The 24277-nt window shown below is 45.5% G+C and overlaps 1 protein-coding gene across 1 annotated transcript in view; it reads right to left on the bottom strand.

Annotated features, from left to right (window-relative positions):
* Positions 1–209: 209 nt before the first annotated feature.
* gpc5c (glypican 5c) overlaps positions 210–24277 on the bottom strand; it is a gene marked incomplete at its 3' end in the record, with an annotated part of 386127 nt that continues 362059 nt past the window's right edge. Inside the window, 1 exon segment of the mRNA XM_084327706.1 lies at positions 210–365. Within this exon segment, the coding sequence (XP_084183832.1) occupies positions 210–365 (156 nt within the window).

The following is a 24277-nucleotide window of genomic DNA, read 5'->3' as shown; positions in this document are numbered from 1 at the left end:
ACGTGGTGAATCTCGCCTAGGGCGCCAAATGTGCTAGGTCCGCCCCTGCTCATAGTCATTGTTCCATTTCAAATCGAATTCACTGCCTTAAGACTTACACTCTCTGTGTGTGTGTGTTTGTGTGTGTGTGTGTGTGTGTGTGTGTGTGTGTGTGTGTGTGTGTGTGTGTGTGTGTGTGTGTGTGTGTGTGTGTGTGTGTGTGTGTATATTTACTCACAGGTCCTCTCTTTGCCATCTCCTGAGGCTTGGCATCCGTCCTCATCGTCACACTCTATGGTGCTGCTGCCCTCCTCTGACTCTCCACTGCCAAGCTCCTCCCAGGCCTCCTCCCTGTGGCCCAGGCTTGGGAAACGCTCCTGGGTCTCCTGGAGCAACCAACACAATGATAAAGTCATCATTTACCCACAGCGTGTTAACAGCGGCCTCCAGAGATGGTATAGTGGGGTAGGATGCTTACATGTAGACCCTCCTCCACTACACCACCATACATAAATTAGCACTGTCTCACTGTATCCAAAGAGTTGTAATACAGAATATCAGGACAGATCCCCAAACGTTAGTGTGGGCTAAAGCAAATTTTGTATATTGTTACTTTATATATTTTTATTTCAATTTGGGTTATTTTTTTTATTTTCATGTTTATTTTGTTTGTTATTTTAGGTTTGTAAGAGATTCTGTTTATGTATGATATTGTGAAAAAGGGGCTGGACTAGATATGCATTTGCTTCCTTTTGCTCCTTCTTGAACTAATTTGTTCATCATTGAATGAAGAATGTAAGATTTCATTTAAAATTTGTTTCTTTAGTTTATAATTTGTATTTTGTTTTTATATGGTTGATTGTTCGAGATAAAATAAACTCAACTCAAACAAGGTTGTGATTGCATTTTCCATTCCATCTAGCAGCAATTATCTGGAAGTGGTCATCAAAGCGATTTCAATCCAGTCTAAAAATATAACCTCTATTACACAGTGTCTCTCTTCACACAACCTTGCTAATGCAGTTGCAGTTCCTGAGAAGCGGGTGTTTATTAGCACGTCCTTGCTGCCGCTCCTTCCTGCCCCTCGGGGTGCAGCAGTGATATGGAGCACCGACCCCTGCTCCAAAGGATCTACAGGGCTTTATATAAAACACTGGCTGATCATTAAATCGACTGTGTTACTGTCACCCCCCCCCCCCCCCCCCTCACTTCCCCTTGCCACGGTGACACATCATGCATTACAAAAACTATTTCCCCAGTGAATCTCTTAGTTACATCAATATTGTGCTGTCAGAACAGTCTTATGTTTGGAGGTTAAGTATTTAACATTTGCCATTGCCCATTATTACTACTATCGTGTAGAAGTTTCAAGTTTCTTTAATAGTTGTCATACAGAAGTACAGAATACTTTTATACAAAATGCTTCTTACTGTTTCGCTCCAGAGACTGTGCTAGACAAGATAAGTATGAAATAAAATAGTATAGCATGTAAAATAGAAGTAAAAATAGAGGTCACAGTGTTCAGTATAGACATATGTACAATGTTCGATGCAGACTAGAAGTAACTGAGTTACCATACAATATACAATATACTATGCAATGTACTAATATACAATACTATATAGTGCAGAGCAGAAATGGGATGAGGTACAATTTAGGTACAATTTACAGTAAGGTGTACGAGTTGTAGTGCAAATCCTTTACCAATAAATATAAAGTGTAAAGTGTGTTTAGGTGTTCTAAAGTGTGTAAAGTGGGTGCTGCAGTGAGTTGTTTGTTTAAAGTGAGTGTGTGCGTGTGGATGTGTGTGCTGTGTGCATTTGATGGTTGTTGTATAGTGTTTATTGTTCGTTGAGCAGCCTGATGGCCTGGGGATAGAAGCTTCTTCTGACTCTTTCTGTGCTCGCCTTAAGACTCCGGTATCGCTTGCCTGACCGCAGCAGTTCAAAGAGGCAGTTGTTCGGGTGGCTGGAGTCCTTGATGATTCTCTTAGCCTTCCCCCTGCACCGCTTGTTGTAAATGTTCTGGAGGGTGGGAAGCCCCCCTCCAATTGTGCGTTCGGCTGAACGTGTCACTCTTTGTAGTCTGCTACGGTCTTGTGCAGTGCTATTCCCAAACCAGGAGGTGATGTTGCCAGTCAGGATGCTCTCGATTGTACATGAGTAGAAGTTCCTAAGGATCTTCTGACTGACTTGGAACTTCCTTAGGCGCCTGAGGAAGTAGAGGCGTTGTCATGCCTTCTTCACAACACTGTCAATGTGTGTGGTCCATGTCAAGTCCTCGGATATGTGGGCTCCGAGGTACTTAAAACTGTTCACTCTCTCAACCGGTGCCCCGTCGATGCTGAGGGGGCTGTAGTCCTTGACCCCCGACCTCCTGAAGTCCACAATCATCTCTTTTGTTTTGCTGACGTTCAGGGAGAGGCAGTTCTCCTGACACCACTGTGACAGATTCTCTACCTCTTCCAGGTAGGCCCTCTCGTCGTTGGCAGAGATCAGGCCCACCACTACTGTGTCATCAGCAAATTTGATGATTGTGTTGTTGTTCCGCTGTGCCACGCAGTCATGTGTGTACAGGGAGTAGAGGAGGGGGCTCAGAACACAGCCCTGGGGGGCCCCTATGTTGAGCGTGATGGATGAGGAGGTGCAGTTGCCTGCTCTTACCACCTGGGGTCTGCCCGTCAGGAAGTCCAAGACCCACTGGCAGAGGTCATAGTTCAAGCCCAGGTCCCTGAGCTTGGCTATGAGTTTGGAGGGGACTATGGTATTGAATGCTGAGCTGTAGTCAATGAACAGCATTCTCACATAGTTCCCCTGCCTCTTGTCCAGGTGTGATGCTGCCGTGTGCAGCACATGGGCTATGGCGTCCTCCGTGGATCTGTTAGGGCGGTATGCAAATTACAGGGGGTCCAGGTTGATGGGGAGGGAGGAACAGATGTAGCCCTTCACTAGCTTCTCAAAGCACTTCATGGCTATGGAGGTGAGGGCTACAGGGCGGTAGTCGTTGAGGCAAGCGGGCGTAGATTTTTTGGGTACAGGGATGATGGTGGACTTCTTCAGACAGGTGGGGATGACAGCCTGTTCTAAGGACAGGTTAAAGATGTCAGTGAATACCGGGGCCAGTTGGTCGGCACAGACCTTTAGGACGCGGCCGGGGATGCCGTCCGGACCTGCTGCCTTCCTGATATTCACTTTTTTAAAGGTCCGCCTCACCTCATGCTCTGTTACCCTGAACACTGAGTCTCCATCAGCAGACCCCCCCCCCCCCCCCCCCCCCCATTGCCGTGGCTTGTAGGCTGGTGTTGTTATTCACAGCCTCAAACCTCGCATAGAAGGTGTTGAGATCATTTGCTAAGGAGATGTCACTGTTCAGTTTGAGGGAGGTGCCTTTGTAATCTGTCATTGTTCTGAGGCCCTGCCACATGCCTCTAGAGTCAGCCTATTCAAACTGAAGTTCAACTTTTGCCTCTATTACTGCTCTCCTGACGTTGTATCTTGCCGTCTTGTGTTCTTCCATGTTGCCTGTCATCAGCCCGGTGTTGTAGGCTGAGGTGCGCACTTTCAGAGCCTCACGGACGGATTTATCTACCCAAGGCTTTTGATTTGGGTAGATTCTAATTGTGGTAGAGGGGATTGTTTCTTCTACCAGAGTACAGACAAAGTCAAGCACCGTTTCAGTGTATTCGTTAATATTGGCTGTGTTATCACGGAATACACTCCAGTCTGTGCATTCAAGTGAATACTGTAATGTTGGTGAGTCTGGCCAGAGCAGCCATCTTGAGGAGAAGCCTGCTTAGTTTGCACAATGTTGTTGTAACTAAGAGATTTGCTGAAAAAAAGAATTGAGTTTGTGCATAGATCACTAGATTTATCAACTTATACGACAACAAAAAACGAATACGATTTTCACGTGAGCAGAATTTCCTGTTTGATAAGGGTCCTCTCACTGCAGCCTCATTGTGAGCGGCATTGTTTTCATACTTGCCTGCCTATTTGGCTTGTGCCTGGAGGGTTGGAAAGTCTATCCACTGGAGGGCTGAATCCTCCCTTGCCAACACATATAATTATATAGAAGAAGAATATCTTCCTTCCTGAACTATCCACTATCCGGATTTGCAACGTAAACATAAAAGATCATGACACTTGAGGAGGCTATGTTGAGATCACAGCAGAAACAGGTCTCACACCTGTTTTAGTGCAGCTTTCCATGTTGAGTTTTAGTGTTTAACCTGCCCACTGTTGACTGTTTCATTGCATCTTTCGGATGTGTAGCGTTAATTTCTGAGGACGTGCACAAAGTACTCTCAGGGTACATGGCTCCATCCTCTTGCGCATGCGCACGTGTATTTAAAAGCAAGTACACTGAGACAATAAGAGGATGATGTGTTACAAGTGATGAAAGTACCAGGTACTAGGGGTGTAACGGTACACAGAAGCCACCGTTCGGTACGTACCTCGGTTTTGGGGTCACGGTTCGGTACGAGTTTGGTACAACAGGAAAAAAATATTTATAATGACTATTATATATTTATAATAATTGTTGTGAAGGGCCAGATTAAACCGAATATATATATTTATTTATATATATATATTTAATTGTATTTGTATATTCTCTAATATTCCCTGATATCCCTTGTATATTCCTTGTACAATATGCATTGAATATCCATTCTAGCCTACTGAACATCCCATAATAGTCTCCATTCTACTATTGGTCGAGACCTTGGTGCCAGGCTGCCATACCCCTCAGACCCAGTTCAAACGTACCGCTCCACATGTACGAACAAGTCCTAGTTCCGCGTAGGAATCTGACTACCGCACCACTAATGGGACTATTTGTTCATAGTGCGTATATATACTGCGCTACTAAAGTAGGACTTTCTTTTCAGTCCAGTTTCTTACCCTCCAATAGAGTCACAGACGTAAAGCCTCCCCGCGACGCCACGTGTGGGAGTAAGGCCAAGTTCGCCTACCATCGGTATTGAGACATCGTGTATATTAATATTTGAATAGTCATATTTGGCACTATATCGTCGAGTTGGACGTAGTCTATTAAGCTAATAATAGTCTGTTAATATATAGTGCTTCGTGCGGTGAGAATACTACCGTAGTCAGTACCCCATCGTTTCGGGCAGAGAACTGGCTGCTTATCCAGGGTGGTTGACCCCACGTGAAGCTGCACCCGAGGAGCCCCAGAGCCGACGAGCGAGTGGACCTGTATACCGGATTATTCTACCGACGACAGCCCGCCTTCCCAGGCATGGATTATGCTTTGTATACTTTGATTATTCCATGGATAAAGACCCCCGACACTGCCGTGTGTTGGAACCCCCCCCCCCCCCCTGGAGAGGACGCAAGGTGAGGAGACGCTCTGCAAGACGAGGTCGCTTCACGTCTCTCCCCCGTGGACCGGAGAGAGCCGGCCCACAAAGAGTCCACCTGCTTTCATCTGTGGTCCAAGGATCGCCGGCGCATTGAACGGCACTACAGTGGGTTCACCTGGGATACCCTTGGCCGGATGAGGCAGCCGGATTCTACCCCCCCCCCCTTCCTACTCCTGTCGGCTTACAAGCGACCGGATTAACCCCCCCTAGTGTGTCCAGTATATAATCATTAAAGTATCATTGCTGTTATTCCTTAAACTATTCCAGGTCGTATATGTACCACCTGCGCCTTCAGAGATTGGACATTCTCTATTGATATACCGACGAATACTCTTGCCATAAAAGTGCATACTAATTCCCATTCATAAATGTGATTGATTTGATTAAGTGCTTGCTCTACACACCATCGCTGTGTAGAAATAAAGACCTATTTCTAATTCGTACATTTGTGTTGGATCCGTTTCATCTACGTGACAGTGTTCATCATAATATATTTATGCCGTGTACTGGGTGGCCGAATATTAAGTACAAAGGTAGTGGTAGTAAGTATCATATCTAGTAATACAGTCAGGGAATTGTACCCCTCAGTTACAATAATAATAGTAATTATTATTATTATTAAATCAAATAATTTTTTATTAAGTTATACTTAGTTCCACCTAGGCTTGCCGCAGTAGTCAGTCAGTGATAACGGTGTCATTCTGTGTTCAGAAATCCACTTGAGTAAATGAATTGCCTACTGCCCCCACCCCCCACCGGTGTATACTTTTTAAGTTTCAGTTTCACTTCTAGAGTAGATTTAACTTCACGTGAAGCAGAGAAAGAAGACTCTAGAGAAGAGAGGCCATGTTACACAACAATGGCAGAGGATTAATATTTTGGAATTAAACACCGCAGCTCGACTGGAGAGGAGCTCAGATGACCAGTCCAGATCAGCAAAAGTACGTTTTTTTTTCTTTTTCTCTGATCAGCTGTGAGGGAAAGTCTGCGGGAGAACGTTGGGGTGTGTGTGTGTGTGTGTGTGTGTGTGTGTGTGTGTGTGTGTGTGTCTTTCCATTGGTTAACACTTTAGTTGCCAAAGGACGAGTTTAGGCGTCCTTCCCCGCCATGCTCAAGTTGCCGAAGACGCCGTAACTCGTCTTTGATATCAATATTTAAAAAATCTGTGATCGGAATCATATTTCCTTTCCGGGGCCCTGAGACACAAGTGTGATCTCCTCTCAATCCTCTAGCGGTTCAAGACCGCCATCTGGTGGCCGATCGGCAGATCGAAAAAACGGATGTTACCTTTAACCCGGCAGGACTCACTCCATATGTGGTCCGGGCACTCGCTAATGTTAGAGAGACTCAGTCTGAACATCGATCGCTGCAAATAACTCGAAAAAACAACATGATTTGGACGTATATATTATTATACAACCTGGAAATGGACCGGGTATTTCAACATCCCATAATGGAAAACTGTCTACCCCACGCTGATCGCCCAACGGCCCGCGGAGACTGGGGTGAGTTTTAGCGTGTAATATTACCGTGTTCGACACTAACGGCTATGATGAACATTTGACCCACATTAGATGAATGGTATAACGTTGCCCACGGAATTATAAACAATCTCCCGCCCATCCGGTCAATATCAGATGATACGTAGAAACTTCTAGAAGTACGTCCAATTGACATTTTTTATCTCGCACAGATTCCTACCAAACTGTATTTCATCATCAATATAATGTATTTGGGGCTATAAATCACGTTCTGGAGAAAGCTGCAGAAAGAGATGAAAACATACTTATACTTTAGATCATATTTTAGTATGAATATGTGAATGAAAAAGTTTAACGTTGCTACACCATGAACAATACATATAGGACCTTGAATGTGCCCTAATAATGGCAATCTAGCAATAGAATTAAAAAAGTTATAGCCCTGCAAAGAAGGGGAACTTCTCCATGTTAAATAGAGCTGGCAACGGATGGTATATCATGAATTTAACCTTAGGCAATCAAAGTGTTAACATTATTAGGCAAACAAGAAAACAAAAATGTTCAGCCTATTGTAATAATGACCCTGCTGTGTTACAAACATATCATTCATTCATGGTTTTGTTTCAGGGACAACTGTAGTAAGGGGGAGGGGAGGCGGGGAGAAACAGCCCAGTGCAGACTAGTGTTGTTTGTTCTGTCTTACACCCCTACCAGGTACTGTCCACAACCTTTGTTCTGTCTTACACCCCTACCAGGTACTGTCCACAACCTTTGTTCTGTCTTACACCCCTACCAGGTACTGTCCACAACCTTTGTTCTGTCTTACACCCCTACCAGGTACTGTCCACAACCTTTGTTCTGTCTTACACCCCTACCAGGTACTGTCCACAACCTTTGTTCTGTCTTACACCCCTACCAGGTCCTGTCCACAACCTTTGTTCTGTCTTACACCCCTACCAGGTACTGTCCACAACCTTTGTTCTGTCTTACACCCCTACCAGGTACTGTCCACAACCGTTGTTCTGTCTTACACCCCTACCAGGTACTGTCCACAACCTTTGTTCTGTCTTACACCCCTACCAGGTACTGTCCACAACCTTTGTTCTGTCTTACACCCCTACCAGGTACTGTCCACAACCTTTGTTCTGTCTTACACCCCTACCAGGTACTGTCCACAACATTTGTTCTGTCTTACACCCCTACCAGGTACTGTCCACAACCTTTGTTCTGTCTTACACCCCTACCAGGTACTGTCCACAACCTTTGTTCTGTCTTACACCCCTACCAGGTACTGTCCACAACCTTTGTTCTGTCTTACACCCCTACCAGGTACTGTCCACAACCTTTGTTCTGTCTTACACCCCTACCAGGTACTGTCCACAACCGTTGTTCTGTCTTACACCCCTACCAGGTACTGTCCACAACCTTTGTTCTGTCTTACACCCCTACCAGGTACTGTCCACAACCTTTGTTCTGTCTTACACCCCTACCAGGTACTGTCCACAACCTTTGTTCTGTCTTACACCCCTACCAGGTACTGTCCACAACCTTTGTTCTGTCTTACACCCCTACCAGGTACTGTCCACAACCTTTGCCCGATGGAAAACCAAGGGGAGTAGAGTCGTGTGGAGTTGAGCCTGTATCATATACAGTAGTACCATGTAGTACCATAGTACCATATACAGTAGTGCAAAAATGCCATAAGGAGCCTGACAGTGGGGGCCCTGGGCAGTGGCGGCTGGCCACTGGGGGCGCTCGGGCGCCGACCCCCCTGTTAAATGAGATAGAAGAAAAAAAAATATCTTTTTTTAGTTTTTTGTTTTATAGCCCTATAAATAATATGAACATGTTTAAAATGAATAATATTTACTCATTTTAAGTATGTTTGTGTTTCCAATGCACAATATAACGTTAATATATCAAATAAAAAATAATCGTTTTCCTGAACAGGAAGTGACTCACTGCGCATAGCCGCATTTCTCCCTAGCCGTATTTCTCGCCCGGGCTAGACGCAATAGCGCTCTGAGTGCATCATCGCTGTATCCGTCGCAGCCAATCAGTGCGTAACGCGCTGTGCGTTGAAATATGATGTATTATGTTGGAAGCCGGGCGCGATTTGAAGCGGTCTAGGCAAGCAGCCTTAGCAGTTTTTTTTTATTTCCGTAGCCGCATTTCGCGGAGACGCTCCCTGATTGGCCGACGCGGCGACGACAGTACTTTTCCGTAGCCGCATTTTGCAGAAGTGGATGTTCGATGCTGTGTGTTGTGAACTTGTGATGCAGTCTCAAGTCTGGACAGTGGGCAGTGGAATATACACATCGACAACAGTCTGGGGGACAGTCAGTGGACATACACTTTATTAAGCCCTCTGGCTGGACCACGTTTCAATTAAACAAAGTGAGTTAATTCTCTTTCTCTCTCTCTCTCTCTCTCTTAGCCACTCAGCTAACGCTAGCCGCTGTTAGCCACTCAGCTAACGCTTCTCTCTCTCTCTCTCTCTCTCTCTCTCTCTCTCTCTCTCTCTCTCTCTCTCAGCCACTCAGCTAACGGTTCTCTCTCTCTCTCTCTCTCTCTCTCTCTCTCTCTCTCTCTCTCTCTCTCTCTCTCTCTCTCTAACTACGGTAACTAACGTGATTCTCTCTCTCTCTCTCTCGCTCTCTCTCTCTCTCTCTCACTCTAACTAACTAACGTGATTCTCTCTCTCTCTCGCTCTCTCTCTCTCTCTCTCTCTTTGATTGATTGATTGAAAACTTTATTAACAGATTGCAGAATGGGTACAATACAGTACAGCTCAATACACACAATTGTTAAGGGGATGCATACCAGAGAAAGACTTTCGTCTTGTTTACATCAGGGTCCCCCATTTTCAATTCATCAGTTCATTCTCTCTCTCTCTCTCTCTCTCTATCTCTCTCTCTCTCTCTCTCTCTCTCTCCCTCTTTTTTTCTCTTTCTCTCTCTCTCTCTCTCTCTCTCTCTCTCTCTCTCTCTCTCTCTCTCTCTCTCTCTCTCTCTCTCTCTCTCTCTCTCTCTCTCTCTCTCTCTAACTAACTAACGTGATTCTCTCTCTCTCGCTCTCGCTCTCTCTCTCTCTCTCTCTCTCTGCGTGTGTTTGGAGACGGAGCGAGTTTGTTTCTAACTTTTCTATTTATATATGTTTCAAGTTGTGAATTAGACTGTACTTTATTTGACTGGTTGTGTGTTGTTGGTGGTTTGGTAGTGTTCGCTTGGTCAGCTGTCCGCTGCCAGTGACATGCCAATGCGTGGTACATGTTTGCAAAATGTTTGGTATAGCGCCCCCCATCGAGAAGAATGTACCGGCCGCCACTGGCCCTGGGTGATAGACTGGCATGAAGCGTCAAGGCACAATCAAACTATTAAATGGAAGAAGAGGAAGGCTGATAAGAGAGGGGAGAAAGTTCTCCTGAGAGAATAGAAAGCAGAATAGAAACTAGGCACTTATTTTAGCCTGGAATGAGGAATTATTTGTAAAAAATAAAAGAAAGAAAATAAGCAGCATTGTGTGATTAGTGATACTATACTGAATGTGCGGCATGTGATTCCCTTTTTCTTTCATTGCTGAAAGTCATTGCTAGTGTTTGATCATAATTATTAACCCGTTTTATTATAGCAACTTTAATCATGTACGTCAACCTGCTTCTGCTCCAATTAGCTGTGACAAAAGCTGCCAATTAGTTATTAACAGCTCTTTCTCTATATATACACACTTTGCAAATTGTGAGTTGTGGCATTTCTTTATCGTCACAGCAGAGGGAGGAAAAAAAGAACGAAATAGAACATTAAAGGGGAACTATTTTACTATTTCTTTCACTATTTGGGCACTTTTACACAATTCCTGTGAGTCTATGGAACACCTCTGTAATATATATTTTTTTTTTATTCATTGTTTTGTATTTCTAATCAAGTCCTCAAAAACAGCATTTTTCTACCTCAAGATCTCGAGCCGTTTTGAGCCTGGGCTCCAACCACTGTGTGCAGCTCATCTTGTACCTCGCCATTATCATGCAGCGGTGTCTCTCTGACATCACAAATCATCACATTTTCAGATGACTCAGTTCAGTGAGGGTGAATATTGTGAGAGGAGAATTGGAAGAATGCGCCAATATGAGAATTAGAGACATAGATCATATTAATATAAGTTCACATAGCTAGGAAACAATGCTAAACACTCAAAAAGGCCATTTATAAGATAGTTCCCCTTTAAATTGCTTTCAATTGTTGTACCCAGCTATAGGACACCTCACCTTAACAACCCCTCTGCTATGTTCGAACCCGTCGCTAGGCATTCAAGCCAGTGAGGAAGACAACTTGATCCTTGATAGAACACTGCATATCTAATCAGACCATGTTCAACCCGTCACTCTTTGCTTCCTGCTTTCATCAGCACCCTGACCTTCAGATATCTCATATCATAGAATAACGACAGCTCTCAGCCCGGACACATATCAACATGAAAGGCCACTGCCGGCAGGCGCTACCCACCCAATTGCCAGGTCTCACCGGCTCGTCCCTCCCAGCATGGGGCCACCTAATTGGACCTCCCGCTGGCCCTTTCCGGGGCAAGGAGTCCTCCACCATCAAGGAGGTCTTTGTTCCATCGCAACATGGCTGATATGTTGGACTCCTGATGCAACAACAAACGATCCTTTGGAGTAGGAAGGTATGGGGAGGTATCTCCCTGTGCATACCATAGTATGGATAGAAGTGGGAGCAAGAACATAACACATACTTAGCACTTACTGTACCAACTCAGAGACTGTGTGTGTGTGTGTGTGTGTGTGTGTGTGTGTGTGTGTGTGTGTGTGTGTGTGTGTGCTTGTTTGAGTGTGTGCAGAAGAGCTAATGAATGGTAAATAAATGGTAAATGGCTGATTTTTTTTATATAGCGCTTTTATCCAAAGTGCTATACAATTTGTTCCTCACATTTTACCCATTCACTCACACATTCACACACCGACGGCGGAGGCAACCATGCAAGGTGCTCTCTCTCTCTCTCTCTCTCTCTCTCTCTCTCTCTCTCTCTCTCTCTCTCTCATTATCACAGGCATGGAGTTCAGGTGTGCTGGAGCCATAGGAGCAGCTGATTGACGTCTGAGTGCCGATTGCGTCACCTCATATAGGTGCATATAGTATAAGTGCATAATATAATATAATATAAGTGCATATAGTCCCGCCTCAGATGTCATGATGCTGCCAGATCATAACTTTGTGTTTCCCATCCGATACCTGGTTCTTCACCCTGATCTCGTGCTTTGGATACTGTGTATGACCTCCGCCTGCCTGACCATTCTCCTTGCCTTTCCCCCGGACCATATGAGTACCTGTACCTGTGTATGAACCTTCGCTTGTTGGACTACCTTGCCCCTGCTTACTCCCTGAATTACCTGAGTACCCGTTACGTTATTTGACCCCTGCCCGTTTGACTACCCTGCCCCACACACTCACCCTGGACTGTATGAGATCCCTGCCCGGGATCTCAGACGACCAGACGACCCCTTTTACAATAAATATACCCGTGTTGGGTTATACCGAGACCTGTCTGCTTCTATGTGTTCTGCATATTGGCTTCAATACACTCAGGCGTAATAGATATACATACATTATACCGCTTGCTCTCTACACCCCATCCACAAACTATTACACATTCATGAGAGAGCTGACAAGATCAATCTCATCACTTAAGTGACCTTGTCCTCACATGGGACAACCAGCCAACCAACCTGGAGGGAGGGAGGGTGTGGGGGGGGGGGTAGGTGATGACTGACACTACTTACATGGACACTGAATTATATCTGCCACTCAACACGAGGGACAATTTCACCACACAGGGCATTTTCTTGGAATTGCTAACTAAAGACAAGATAGTTTCAAGTTTCTTATTAGTTGTCATATAGCAATACAGGATACTTTTATATGAAATGCTTCTTTCCGTTTTGCTCCTGAGAGTGTGCTATATAAAAGGATAAGTATAAAAAGTATAATATAAGTATAGAATAGAAAGTACGTAAACAAGTGTAAACAAAACAAAATGTTCAATATACATATATACAATACAATATACAGTGCAAGTAGAGAAAGGTAACTGAGTTAAGTGTGTTAAGTGTCTAAAGTGGGTCAAGTGGGTGCTACAGTGAGTTGTTTATTAAAGTGAGTGTGTACGTGTGGATGTGTGTGCTGTCAGTGTATTTGATGGTTTGTTACATAGTCTTATTTTCATTGATTGTCATTGAGCATCCTGATGGCCTGGGGATAGAAGCTCCTTCTGAGTCTTTCTGTGCTCGCCATGAGACTCCGGTATCGCTTGCCTGACCGCAGCAGTTCAAAGAGGCAGTTGTTTGGGTGGCTAGAAGTTTGCCTTTGAGAACCAATGGTTCTCGAGCCGTAACGGCACATGGGGCAGGAGCCTATCTCCTGTTTCCGTAGCGTGAGGCAGCTTGATGTACAAGTACACCCCTTGGACATGACGCTAGTATGTCACAAGGACTTCCCCCCAAACCAACCCTTGGGTGGCTAGAGTCTTTGATTATTCTCTTAGCCTTACTTATGCAACGCTTGTTGTAAATGCCCTGGAGGGTGGGAAGCCCCCCTCCAATTGTGCGTTCGGCTGAGCGGGCCACTCTCTGTAGTCTGCTGCGGTCTTGTGCGGTGCTATTCCCAAACCAGGAGGTGATATTGCCAGTCAGGATGCTCTCTATTGTGCATGAGTAGAAGTTCTTAAGGATCTTCTGACTCACGCTTTCTTCACTACACTGTCAATGTGTGTGGTCCATGCCAAGTCCTCGGATATGTGGACTCTGAGGTACCTAAAACTGTTCACTCTCCCGACCGGTGCCCCGTCGATGCTGAGGGGGCTGTAGTCCTTGACCCCCGACCTCCTAAAGTCCACAATCATCTATTTTGTTTTGCTGACGTTCAGGGAGAGGCTGTTCTCCTGGCACCATCCCGCCAGAACCTCTACCTCTTCCAGATAGGCCCTCTCGTCGTTTGCAGAGATCAGGCCCACCACTACTGTGTCGTCAGCAAATTTGATGATTGTGTTGTTGTTCCGCTGTGCCACACAGTCGTGTGTGTACAGCGAGTAGAGGAGGGGACTCAGAACACAGTTGAGAGTGGTGGATGAGGAGGTGCAGTTGCCTGCTCTCACCACCTGGGGTCTGCCCGTCAGGAAGTCCAAGATCCACTGGCCATAGGTCATAGTTCAAGCCCAGGTCCCTGAGCTTGGCTATGAGTTTGGAGGGGACTATGGTATTGAATGCTGAGCTGTAGTCGATGAATAGCATTCTCACATAGTTCCCCTGCCTCCAGGTGTGATGCTGCTGTGTGCAGCACATGGGCTATGGCGTCCTCCGTGGACCTGTTGGGGCGATATGCAAATTGCAGGGGGTCCAGGTTGATGGGGAGGGAGGAACAGATGTAGCCCTTCACTAGCTTCTCCATCTGCAGTGCCCCCCCCTCCATTGCAGTGGTTTGTAGGCTGGTGTTGTTATTCACAGCCACAAACCTCACATAGAAGGTATTGAGATCATTTGCCAATGAGATGACACTGTTCAGCTTGAGGGAGGTGCCTTTGTAGTCTGTCATCATTCTGAGGCCCTGCCACATACCTCTAGAGTCAGCCTGTTCAAACTGAAGTTCAACCTTATCTCTGTAGCGCTGTTTTGCCTCTATCACTGTTCTCCTTACGTTGTATCTCGCCGCCTTGTGATCATTCATGTTGCCTGTCACAAGCCCAGCGTTGTAGGCTGAGGTGTGCGCTTTCAGAGCCTCACGGACGGATTTGTCTACCCAGGGCTTTTGGTTTGGGTAAACTCTAATTGTGGTAGAGGGGATTATTTCTTCTACCAAAGTACAAACAAAGTCTAGCACTGTTTCAGTGTAGTCATTAATATTGTCTGTGTTATCACGGAACACATCCCAGTCTGTACATTCAAGTGCAGCCTGGAGTGTCTCCTCTGATTCCACAGTCCAACGCTTAACCTCTCGCATTACTACAGGAACACGCTTGAGACTTTGTTTATACTCCGGTAAAAAAATATGGCGTCATGGTCTGATTTGCCGAAAGCGCTAGCAGCTTGAGACTTGTACCCGTTCTTAAATTGCGAGTAGCAATGGTCTAAGATATTCCCGCCTCTCGTGGAACAAGTCACATGCTAATAGCATCATTAGAGACAGAGACAGAGACAGAGAGAGAGAGAGAGAGAGAGAGAGAGAGAGAGAGAGAGAGAGAGAGAGAGACAGAGAGAGAGAGAGAGAGAGAGAGAGAGAGAGAGAGAGAGAGAGAGAGAGAGAGAGAGAGAGAGAGAGAGAGAGAGAGAGAGAGAGAGAAAGAGAGAGAGAGAGAGAAAGAGAGAGAGAGGGAGAGAGAGAGAGAGAAGAGAGAGAGAGGGAGAGAGAGAGGTATCTCAGGTATGGTCAGATTCCCAGACAGTGTGGTGGTCTGGAGCCCACGAGCACGGTGATGTCATGCTGTCTGCACACTGACCTGGTGAAAGGTAAGGCAACCCACACAAGACCCGGCTGCAGCTCACATAACTCTTTCATTCGGGGAGATAAATATTAGCTTTTCATTAGTAATTCAGCAGCAGGGCCTCGTGGTGTCAAAGTCATCAGAGGAACGGTCATGAAGGTGTTTGTATTCCTCCTCTTTCTCTTTGCATCGTTTGCATAGGAGAGTCGGAACCTGAAAACCCTCCTCGCTCTAGAGGGAACCTTTGATATTATACCTCATTTCTGTAGCCGTATATCTCTGTCATACTGCAATGCAACTAGTGTACATTAACAGTCACTTAAACCCTAATCTAATATTACAGCATAATGATGTATACACCCCTCCCTGACACACTGCAGAGTATAGCTGCCGACCTGGCTCTGGGAAACTATAGTGGGGCCTTTCAGAAGAACTGGGTAAAACATATCACTTGTGCTCACCACAAAAGTGAAAGCCATTAACAATAGCGTGGTGGCTCGGGTTACCCCAGATGCACGGGAAGGTACACGAGCACGTCTTGGAGTGGAGAGAGGCACGTGAACAATATTAAACACTGGTGGTAATAGTGCGTCTTTATGGTCCAGGATTGGGCTTACATTTCAGCCTGTTGACAGCTCTCTTTGTGTGTCCTATTACCCGCTCTGTCTATTTTGAGGCTGCAGTGAGAGGAGCTTTGATATGCTCTGTTAGCATGGGGAGCACCTGTGGCTGGAGGAGGGGGGGATGGTAGCTCATAATAGACACAGTATAATGTCTCCTCCTTCCTGCCTCAGCGTTGAGAACATGCTGACCTCGCCCACTGATGTGGCTGTGAAGTATCTTGATTACTGGGGTTAGTCACAGGATGCACTTTCACCATTAGAAAGTGTTCCAGCCGAGGGCTGCTTCATTCACATTGGAACCAGAGGCATGCTGTAAGGACAGCCAGTGTGTAAACCTATGAGGCCAAAGAAAACGAAATAAATACATCGGAATATTGTGCAGAATTTCTTTTATATTCACAAGAATTGACGTTTCTATCCATTGCATAAGACTTTTTAGCAGAGGCCTGTAAGAAAGAGATAAGTAAGACATCAGTGGGCAGAGAGTGACAGAGAGGGACATCGCCCACAGAGATCCAAAAAGAGGAGTAGTGAGAGGAGCTGGGCGGCAGCCGTGATAAACCTATTAACCTTTCGTTATGCAAAGTAACCAAATAAAGAAACATAATTCAATAACCATATTCATGAGTTCAGCAGCAAAATGCTCAGCTGAATGGCAGGACATTGTGCACCAACAGGGCCCAGATAACCATGTAGGTATTAACGCTAATGCCAGCACCATTCAGGGAACGCTAAACACAACACGCTCCGGCCCAGTGGTCTTTAAAGCATGTTAATTACCTAAGGGAATCAATTAAGACGCTGTCGCCGTAGGAACCCTCGTCGACGCACGCCACCGCACCATTGTGGACTGCCATGGTCCATGGCCAAAGCGGCTTGTTTGTTAGTGTTGATTATGTATGGGCTGCAGAGCTGCCAGTGTTGATCTGTTTCTCTCCCTCCTCCCATCGCTGCGTGGCAGGGACCTCAAAAGCGACGCATAGCAAACTTTAGCCAAATGTTCCCACAACAGCGGAGTGGAGAGGCAATGTTATCTTCACGTCGGATGAACAGAGATATACAATATACCAATATGATTTCTACTGCGCTTTTTATATGCTAATATGCAGTGGATGATGCATCTGCTCACTGGGGGAACAGAGAGGATTGCGTTGCCACACTGAAGACCAGCTGAGTGAGTTTCAATGAGTCTCTCCAGCCGCTCTTCTACGTAACATTACATAGTAGATATAATTTCTCCATTTAACTTAAACACAGTCACACTCACTTCACGGGCTGGTTTAGAAGTGGCATATGCTAAACTAAGCAATTAAATGAAAACATGAATCATAAGTGAACCAGTGCGCGCCGCCACCTGCAGAAGCATGGTCTGTAAACACAGCAGTGGAGGAGGTCAAGCCACGTGGAAGCCATGGAGAGAGTTTACTTGTTTGATGTCTTCTACAACAAGAACAAGAACAATAACAAGGTGCATCTTAGCAAACGTGACTGGGAATTCTGAAAAGCAGCCCAGAGAATGTGATGCGTCGTGGGTCAGAGCGTCTTACTCTGCCTCCTCTCCTCTGGCATCTAAAGCCATGATCAGCACTGTTCTACCTTTGTTACCCAACCGATAGTCACGTCTAGATAGAGGTCGGTCACAGGAGGCCATCGCAGCTATGAAATGAGAACTGCCGAAGGTGTTGCTCACTATGAATGGAGTGAGCGGCACCTGCACAGTAGCCTACATATAGGCATCAACGCTAACATAAATGGAGCTCCTGTGATCCGTGCTGTAAAGGGGATGGGATTGGTGGACAGATCCACTGAAGATAGCAAAGAGATAAAGAGAGAGATAGAAAGAGAGAGAGAGCGAGAGAGAGAGAGATGAGAGAGAGAGAGAGAGATGAAGAGAGAGAGAGAGAGGAGAGAGAGAGAGAGAGAGAGAGAGAGAGAGAAGAAACAAAGAGAGGAAAACAAAACGACTTTAGAGGAATAGAGGAGAAGCTCAAACATAGAAGCTGAAAGTCACAAGTCTAAATGTCTAGAGGACCTGTTGCCCTAACCTTATATAAAGACCTTTGAGCGACTCAACTGGCTCACCTCCAGGCCATCACAAACCTCCTATTGGATCCCCTGGATCACAGATTTCCTGACAGACAGGAAACAGTGCGTGCGACAGGGTAAGCACACTTCTGACTCCATGCCTGAGCCTCATCACTGGAGCCCCATGGGGATGTGTGCTCTCTCTCTCCCCTCCTGCTCTGCTCTCTCTATACCAATGACTGCACCTGCAAAGACCCATCTGTAAAGCTCCTTAAGTTTGCCAACGATATTACTCATATCTGACAGAGTACAGAAAGCCTGGTGCAGCCAGAACAACCTGGAGCTAAATGCTCAGAAGGCAGTAGAGATGATTGTAGGGCTGTCCCCGACTAAGGATTTGGATTGGATACGATTGGCCAAAATTTTGCCATTAGTCGACTATTCGTTTTTTTTTTAATAATAATAATAATTATTATTTTTGTATCATTCCATTTGGGCTGTGGGGGTGCTTAATGTCTGAAGGAGTCGACTGAAGGCTTCTTGTCCTCTGCAAAAGCATGCAATTGGTCCACTGATGGATACATCTTGATATTTGTCTAGTCTAGTGTGTTCATTAGATGGGTGAAATCCTCTTTCAGTGCCTCTGTGCCTGTTTTCTTAGGCAGTTAGCCTCTGGTATGCGCGCCATTAGCGTTAGCCACGCTTCTAGGCCTCTTTTCTTTTGGAAAGAATGATAAAAAAAATATATATTATAGGAGGTAAAAAAAATTACAATTTTTTTTATAATAATATAATACCTCCATCCGGTGGGAACCGGGGGCCTGCGAACCGGCAATGGCCCGCCTCGGCCGGCGTATAATTCTGCAAACTGTTCTTTACACTCCATGTCCGTGTCACCCTCCTCATCGTCCTCCTCTTTTCTCTTCTTAATGTTAACGGCGCCGGCTTCCATTTCTGCCATGCTAAACCTGATGCTAACTGTAAGCTAAGCTAGGCTACTCTTCATTAGCTCCCGACGTGGTCTGTTAGTTACCGGCTGCAACCCTCTCTGTCAGACCCCAGGAGACGACAACCACCAAATACTAGCGCTAGCCACGTTAGCTTACATTAGCTCCCGTTAGCCCTCACTAGCCCACGTTAGCTCATCCTCCCCCAACACTTTTAATGTCCATACTTCGCCGAATATCCCACTTCAGACACCAATGTAACGTTCAAAGTTTCAACGTTATCGACGACTCTCGAGGCAGATGTGTTTCTCAGTTCACTTCTTTATTATCACAGTTCTCCATTACAGGTTGCAGTATCAGACTCATTGCTACCATTTCCCATCCCCCGAGAGAGTGCACGCTGGGTGCCCCGCCCACTTATACCTCCCCAGGTCAGCCCGTGCACTCTCACTCTGTCAACCCGCGGCCAGCGTCCAATAGGATACAAGCCTCCAGGTCAGCCCGTGCACTCTCGTCCAATAGGATACAAGCCTCCAGGTCAGCCCGTGCACTCTCGTCCAATAGGATACAAGCCTCCAGGTCAGCCCGTGCACTCTCGTCCAATAGGGTCCAGCGCCGGGATGGCGGAGTGTTGAGTGACAGCTCAACCGACCCAAATCCCAAGGTCGCTACAGTATGTAGAAATGAACTGGTTAGTCAGTGTTGGACTATGAACAAATGGTAAATGGCTGCTTTTTTTATACAGCGCTTTTATCCAAAGTGCTTTACAATTTGTTACTCACATTTTACCCGTTCACTCACACATTCACACACCGACGGCGGAGGCGACCATGCAAGGTGCCCACCTGCTCATCAGGAGCAATTAGGGGTTAAGTGTCTTGCTCAAGGACACATCGACACGAACCGGGAACCTCCGGATTGCCAGACGACTGCTCTCTACCTCCTGAGCCACTGTCGCCCCAACAATGCCTGTCAAATGAGCAAACATCTCTAATATGGTCAATAACGCTGGCGCCATTGAGTAGAGATGGGAAAACAGCGTGGCGGTCAATGACCACTAAACTAGTCCCCTGGCCGTCCACCAGCCCTCACACCCTATAACTGGAACTCCTTGACCCTTCAAGTGCAATAAAGACTGTGTATAAACTCTGCATATCCTGTACAGCAAAAAGAAAAGTCGTTCCACCCCTGCAAATTATCTGTATTATGTATTGCGCCCCTGATACAGTATTTTCTGACACTTCTCAGATTGTATTTGTGAGCTCCCCCCCCCCCCCCACTGCATTTGTACAAACTCTGACAGTTGTTGTATAGTTTCAATTCTCAATGTATTCTTTATTTTCCATGGTCCTTTTTATATTATTCTAGGTGTGTTGGTGTTGTCCTTTGTGTGAGCACAGAGCCAAATTCCTTGTATGTATGACGTACTTGGCAACAGACCTCACTCTGATTCTGCTAATCTGAAGAATTGCAGGTAGGTAAGCTTGCGAGGGGACCGATAGAGAAGAGGAGGAGTTGTGAAAACAAAAAGACAATGCCCTCCCCCCTCCTGTCTTAAGTCCTGCCATGAAATTGGCCCGGCATCCAAGGCCAAATCAGGTATTCTCATAAGGCTGTCAATGTGCTTGCAAAATATGCAATATTCAGTAACTCTTCTCCTTCATCCGCACCAGCTCCACAACTTGTCCATCTCTCTTGCTCTTTCTCTCTCACTCTCTCTCACTCTCTCTATCTCTCTCACTCTCTCTCCCTGCAATAACATTCTTCACTCAGAGATGATGGGGCAGGTTTGGGAGGACAGAGGGTTGAATTCCTGCATGTGGTGTTTGTGTGGATCCGATTCGGACTTAAACCCCTCGTTGCAGGAGCAACAGATCCCCTTCTCAAGGTGATGGGAGGGCAGACAGGCAGGCTGACACAAACTGTGTGTGTGTGTGTGTGTGTGCGTGTGTTTCATCGGAAAACAGAAGGAAAAATGTGTTATTGTGACCATGGTCACCCGGGGATACGGTAAAGACATAGTGGCATGCCGCAAATGCTGGGACTGTGTGTGTGTGTGTGTGTGTGTGTGTGTGTGTGTGTGTGTGTGTGTGTGTATGTGTGTCTGTGTGTGTGTGTGTGTGTGTGTGTGTGCGTGTGTGTGTATGTGTGTCTGTGTGTGTGTGTGTAAGTGTGTGTGTGTGTGTGTGTGTGTGTGTGTGTGTGTGTGTCTGTGTGTGTAAGTGTGTGTGTGTGTGTGTGTGTGTGTGTGTGTGTGTGTGTGTGTGTGTGTGTGTGTGTGTGTGTGTGTGTGTGTGTGTGTGTGTGTGTGTGTGTGTGTGTGTGTATGTGTGTATGTGTGTGTGTGTGTGCACCGTGCATGCATGTGTCCCTGGCTTCAAGAGAAGTGACCGCACTTGTGTCTGCTTCTCAGACAGCCTGACCAGAGAGAGAACGGCCAAAAGAAAAAGAGAACATTTTCCATGTGAGAGTGAGAGAGAGAGAGAGAGAGAACATTTTAGAAATAGATTGATAGATTGACAGATAGAGAGAGATAGAGAGATAGAGAGAGAGAGAGAGAGAGATAGAGAGAGAGAGAGAGAGAGAGAGAGAGAGAGAGAGAGAGAGAGAGAGAGGGAGAGAGAGAGAGAGTGCTATGTTTTCTGAGTTTGTAAGTAGATATGCCGTTCTATGTGTATATTAATGGTGTATAATACAACCTAATATAACCAGAGAGTCTCCAGAAACCTGTTCATTACCAGACAGCCTTGAAACCAGCAGGCAGCAAGTGGTTCTGGTCTGGACATCATTAGCAGCTCTTAGATACTGCACTTTGGTATTTAGGTTGTAGGTAATACCACCACCACAACAACAACAACAACAACAACACAAACATGATTGTATTACCATGTACCATACATCAGTGTGGGGCATATTCAAACTTGGCTGTAGTGTGGTAGAAAAGGGTTAACCCTCTGTAGAGTGGTAGTGAAAGGGTTCATGCCGTTCCATGGTTCCACAGAAGTGCATCTGACGACCTATCTGAGTAGGACGTCAGATATCACATGGCCTTCATGGTTCCACAGCAGTGGGCAATATGTAGGAGGTACTTGACGGACAGCCAAGGGGGCGGAGAAATAAATAGCCTGGGTATTGCAGGTCAGAGATGAGTCCAGTAGGCGGCGGTAATGCAACAAGTCATGGATGCCAACCACCATTAAACTAAACAAAAGAAGAAGAAGCTCGAGAGACGGAGGCTGCCTGGTTATGTTCACTTTAGGATATGATTGGCGCAGGCTTGTTCAACAAGTTCCCTTGGGAAAACTCATACTCATACATCATTTGTAGGGATCTCGAAATATCCTGGTATACCGTAATACCGCCCAAGCCTAACATGCACACACACACACACACACACACACACACGCACACGCACACGCACACGCACACACGCACACACACATTTGTAGGGCCTTCACTTCACTTAAAAATTGTTGTTTGTTAAATAGGGAAAGAGCCTCTACTGTACAACCGGTTTTGATAGAACAAGAAAAAGACAGCACTGGAACGGACAAGCAAAGGAAAATGATGCGTTAGTAGCAAGCCCATATATATAAAAGCCATGCTACAGAGCAGTGTGGGGTGCTAATGAAACAGATTTAACAAAGCACCTAACATTAAAGGACCAAACTCTAGTCGATAAAGAATTTCAATAGGTTGGTCATGGCTCTCGTTTCAACTCCCTGAATCGTTAAACAAGATGCCCCATTCAAGATGTCAAGATATTCTATAGAAATTAGAAATGCCAGTATTGTGACACTATTCAACACAGTGAGCTAAAGTTGGACTGTTCACTGGTTTGCTGGCGTCACTTGTTTAAAAAAAGAAAATACCTGATCCAACGTCTGACAGTCTTGTACTCTGTAGACGAGTCAACAGTCAGTATGACACATTTTAACTCAATGTTCGAGTACTTAGTATTTAGACTTAACATGATCTCATCAAATCAGTCTCTGACTTTAGCCCATCAGGTTTCTTCAACTTTTCAAGTCAGGAACTCAAATGAGATTTACTGTTGTAGTGTTTGTAATAGGAGAGGGCAGACCACACTGTAGGAGAGGGCAGACCACACTGTAGGAGAGGGCAGACCACACTGTAGGAGAGGGCAGACCACACTGTAGGAGAGGGCAGACCACACTGTAGGAGAGGGCAGACCACACTGTAGGAGAGGGCAGACCCACACTGTAGGAGAGGGCAGACCACACTGTAGGAGAGGGCAGACCACACTGGGTCATTATTTTAATAATGTCTTTAAATCATCATCACCATTATCATCACCATCACTATTACCATCACCATCACCATCATCATCATCATCATCACCATCACCATCATCACCACCATCAACCATCATTATCATCACTATCATCATCACCACCCATCACCACCATCATCATCATCATCATCATCATCACCCTCATGATAATTTACAATCAATCATTTACTAAATTACATTTAGTAATTTAACTCAGGGGTTCCCAAAGTGGGGGTCGCGACCCCCAGGTGGGTTGCGAGCCGCCGCAGGGGGGTCGCCAGATGATTTTTTTTTAAATAAAAAATGTATGCAGTCAGGCCACTGAACTCAGGCCAGGCCAGTGTTTCTAGTTGCAAGCAGCGCAATAGTTAGATAACCTAGGTGGGGAACAACCAGGAGATCACTGCAACTCACACAAGTTTGATCTCAAGTGACTACCTGGTAAAATAAAGGTTAAATAAAATAAAAATCTCTATCTCTCTCTCTCTCTCTCTCTCTCTCTCTCTCTCTCTCTCTCTTGCTCTCACACACACACAAAGGGAGCCGCATGTGATTGGTGGAGGCGGGACCCTTACAAAAAACTGTTGTTGCTAATCATTGACACATGCTAGCCTGTAATAATCCCCCCCCAGAAAAATCTACTTTGCATTTGATATATTGCAAATATATGCCATCACACACACTGGCATTTAAAGGGTTAGAATTATAAAATGATTATGTGGTGTTATGATCAGGGCTGAAGTTGAATAAAAGATTGTATTTTTTTCAATCTGACATTACAAAAAAACAGAAAATCCATCAAAATCAGTGTTGTTGCTAATCATACATATTCTAGCCTGTTTTTTAACAATAATTTGTGATGCCATCACAAACACTGGCATTTAAAGGGTACAAATAAAAAAAATCCTGCACCAGAATGCAGGAAATTAAGTCTTTGTAACAAAAGATTTACTGGTGGGGGACATCATGTCATAAATCAATATCTCCAGACTGTTTGACAAAAGTATAGTTTTTTCGTCAAACGTATTCAAGTATAAACATCATAACCATGTCACAAC

This window comes from Notolepis coatsorum, assembly GCF_963971535.1.
Source record: "Notolepis coatsorum genome assembly, chromosome: 13".
Lineage (NCBI taxonomy): Eukaryota > Metazoa > Chordata > Actinopteri > Aulopiformes > Paralepididae > Notolepis > Notolepis coatsorum.
Note: the sequence above shows the minus strand (reverse complement) of the source record. Positions and strands in the feature narration are given on the sequence as shown.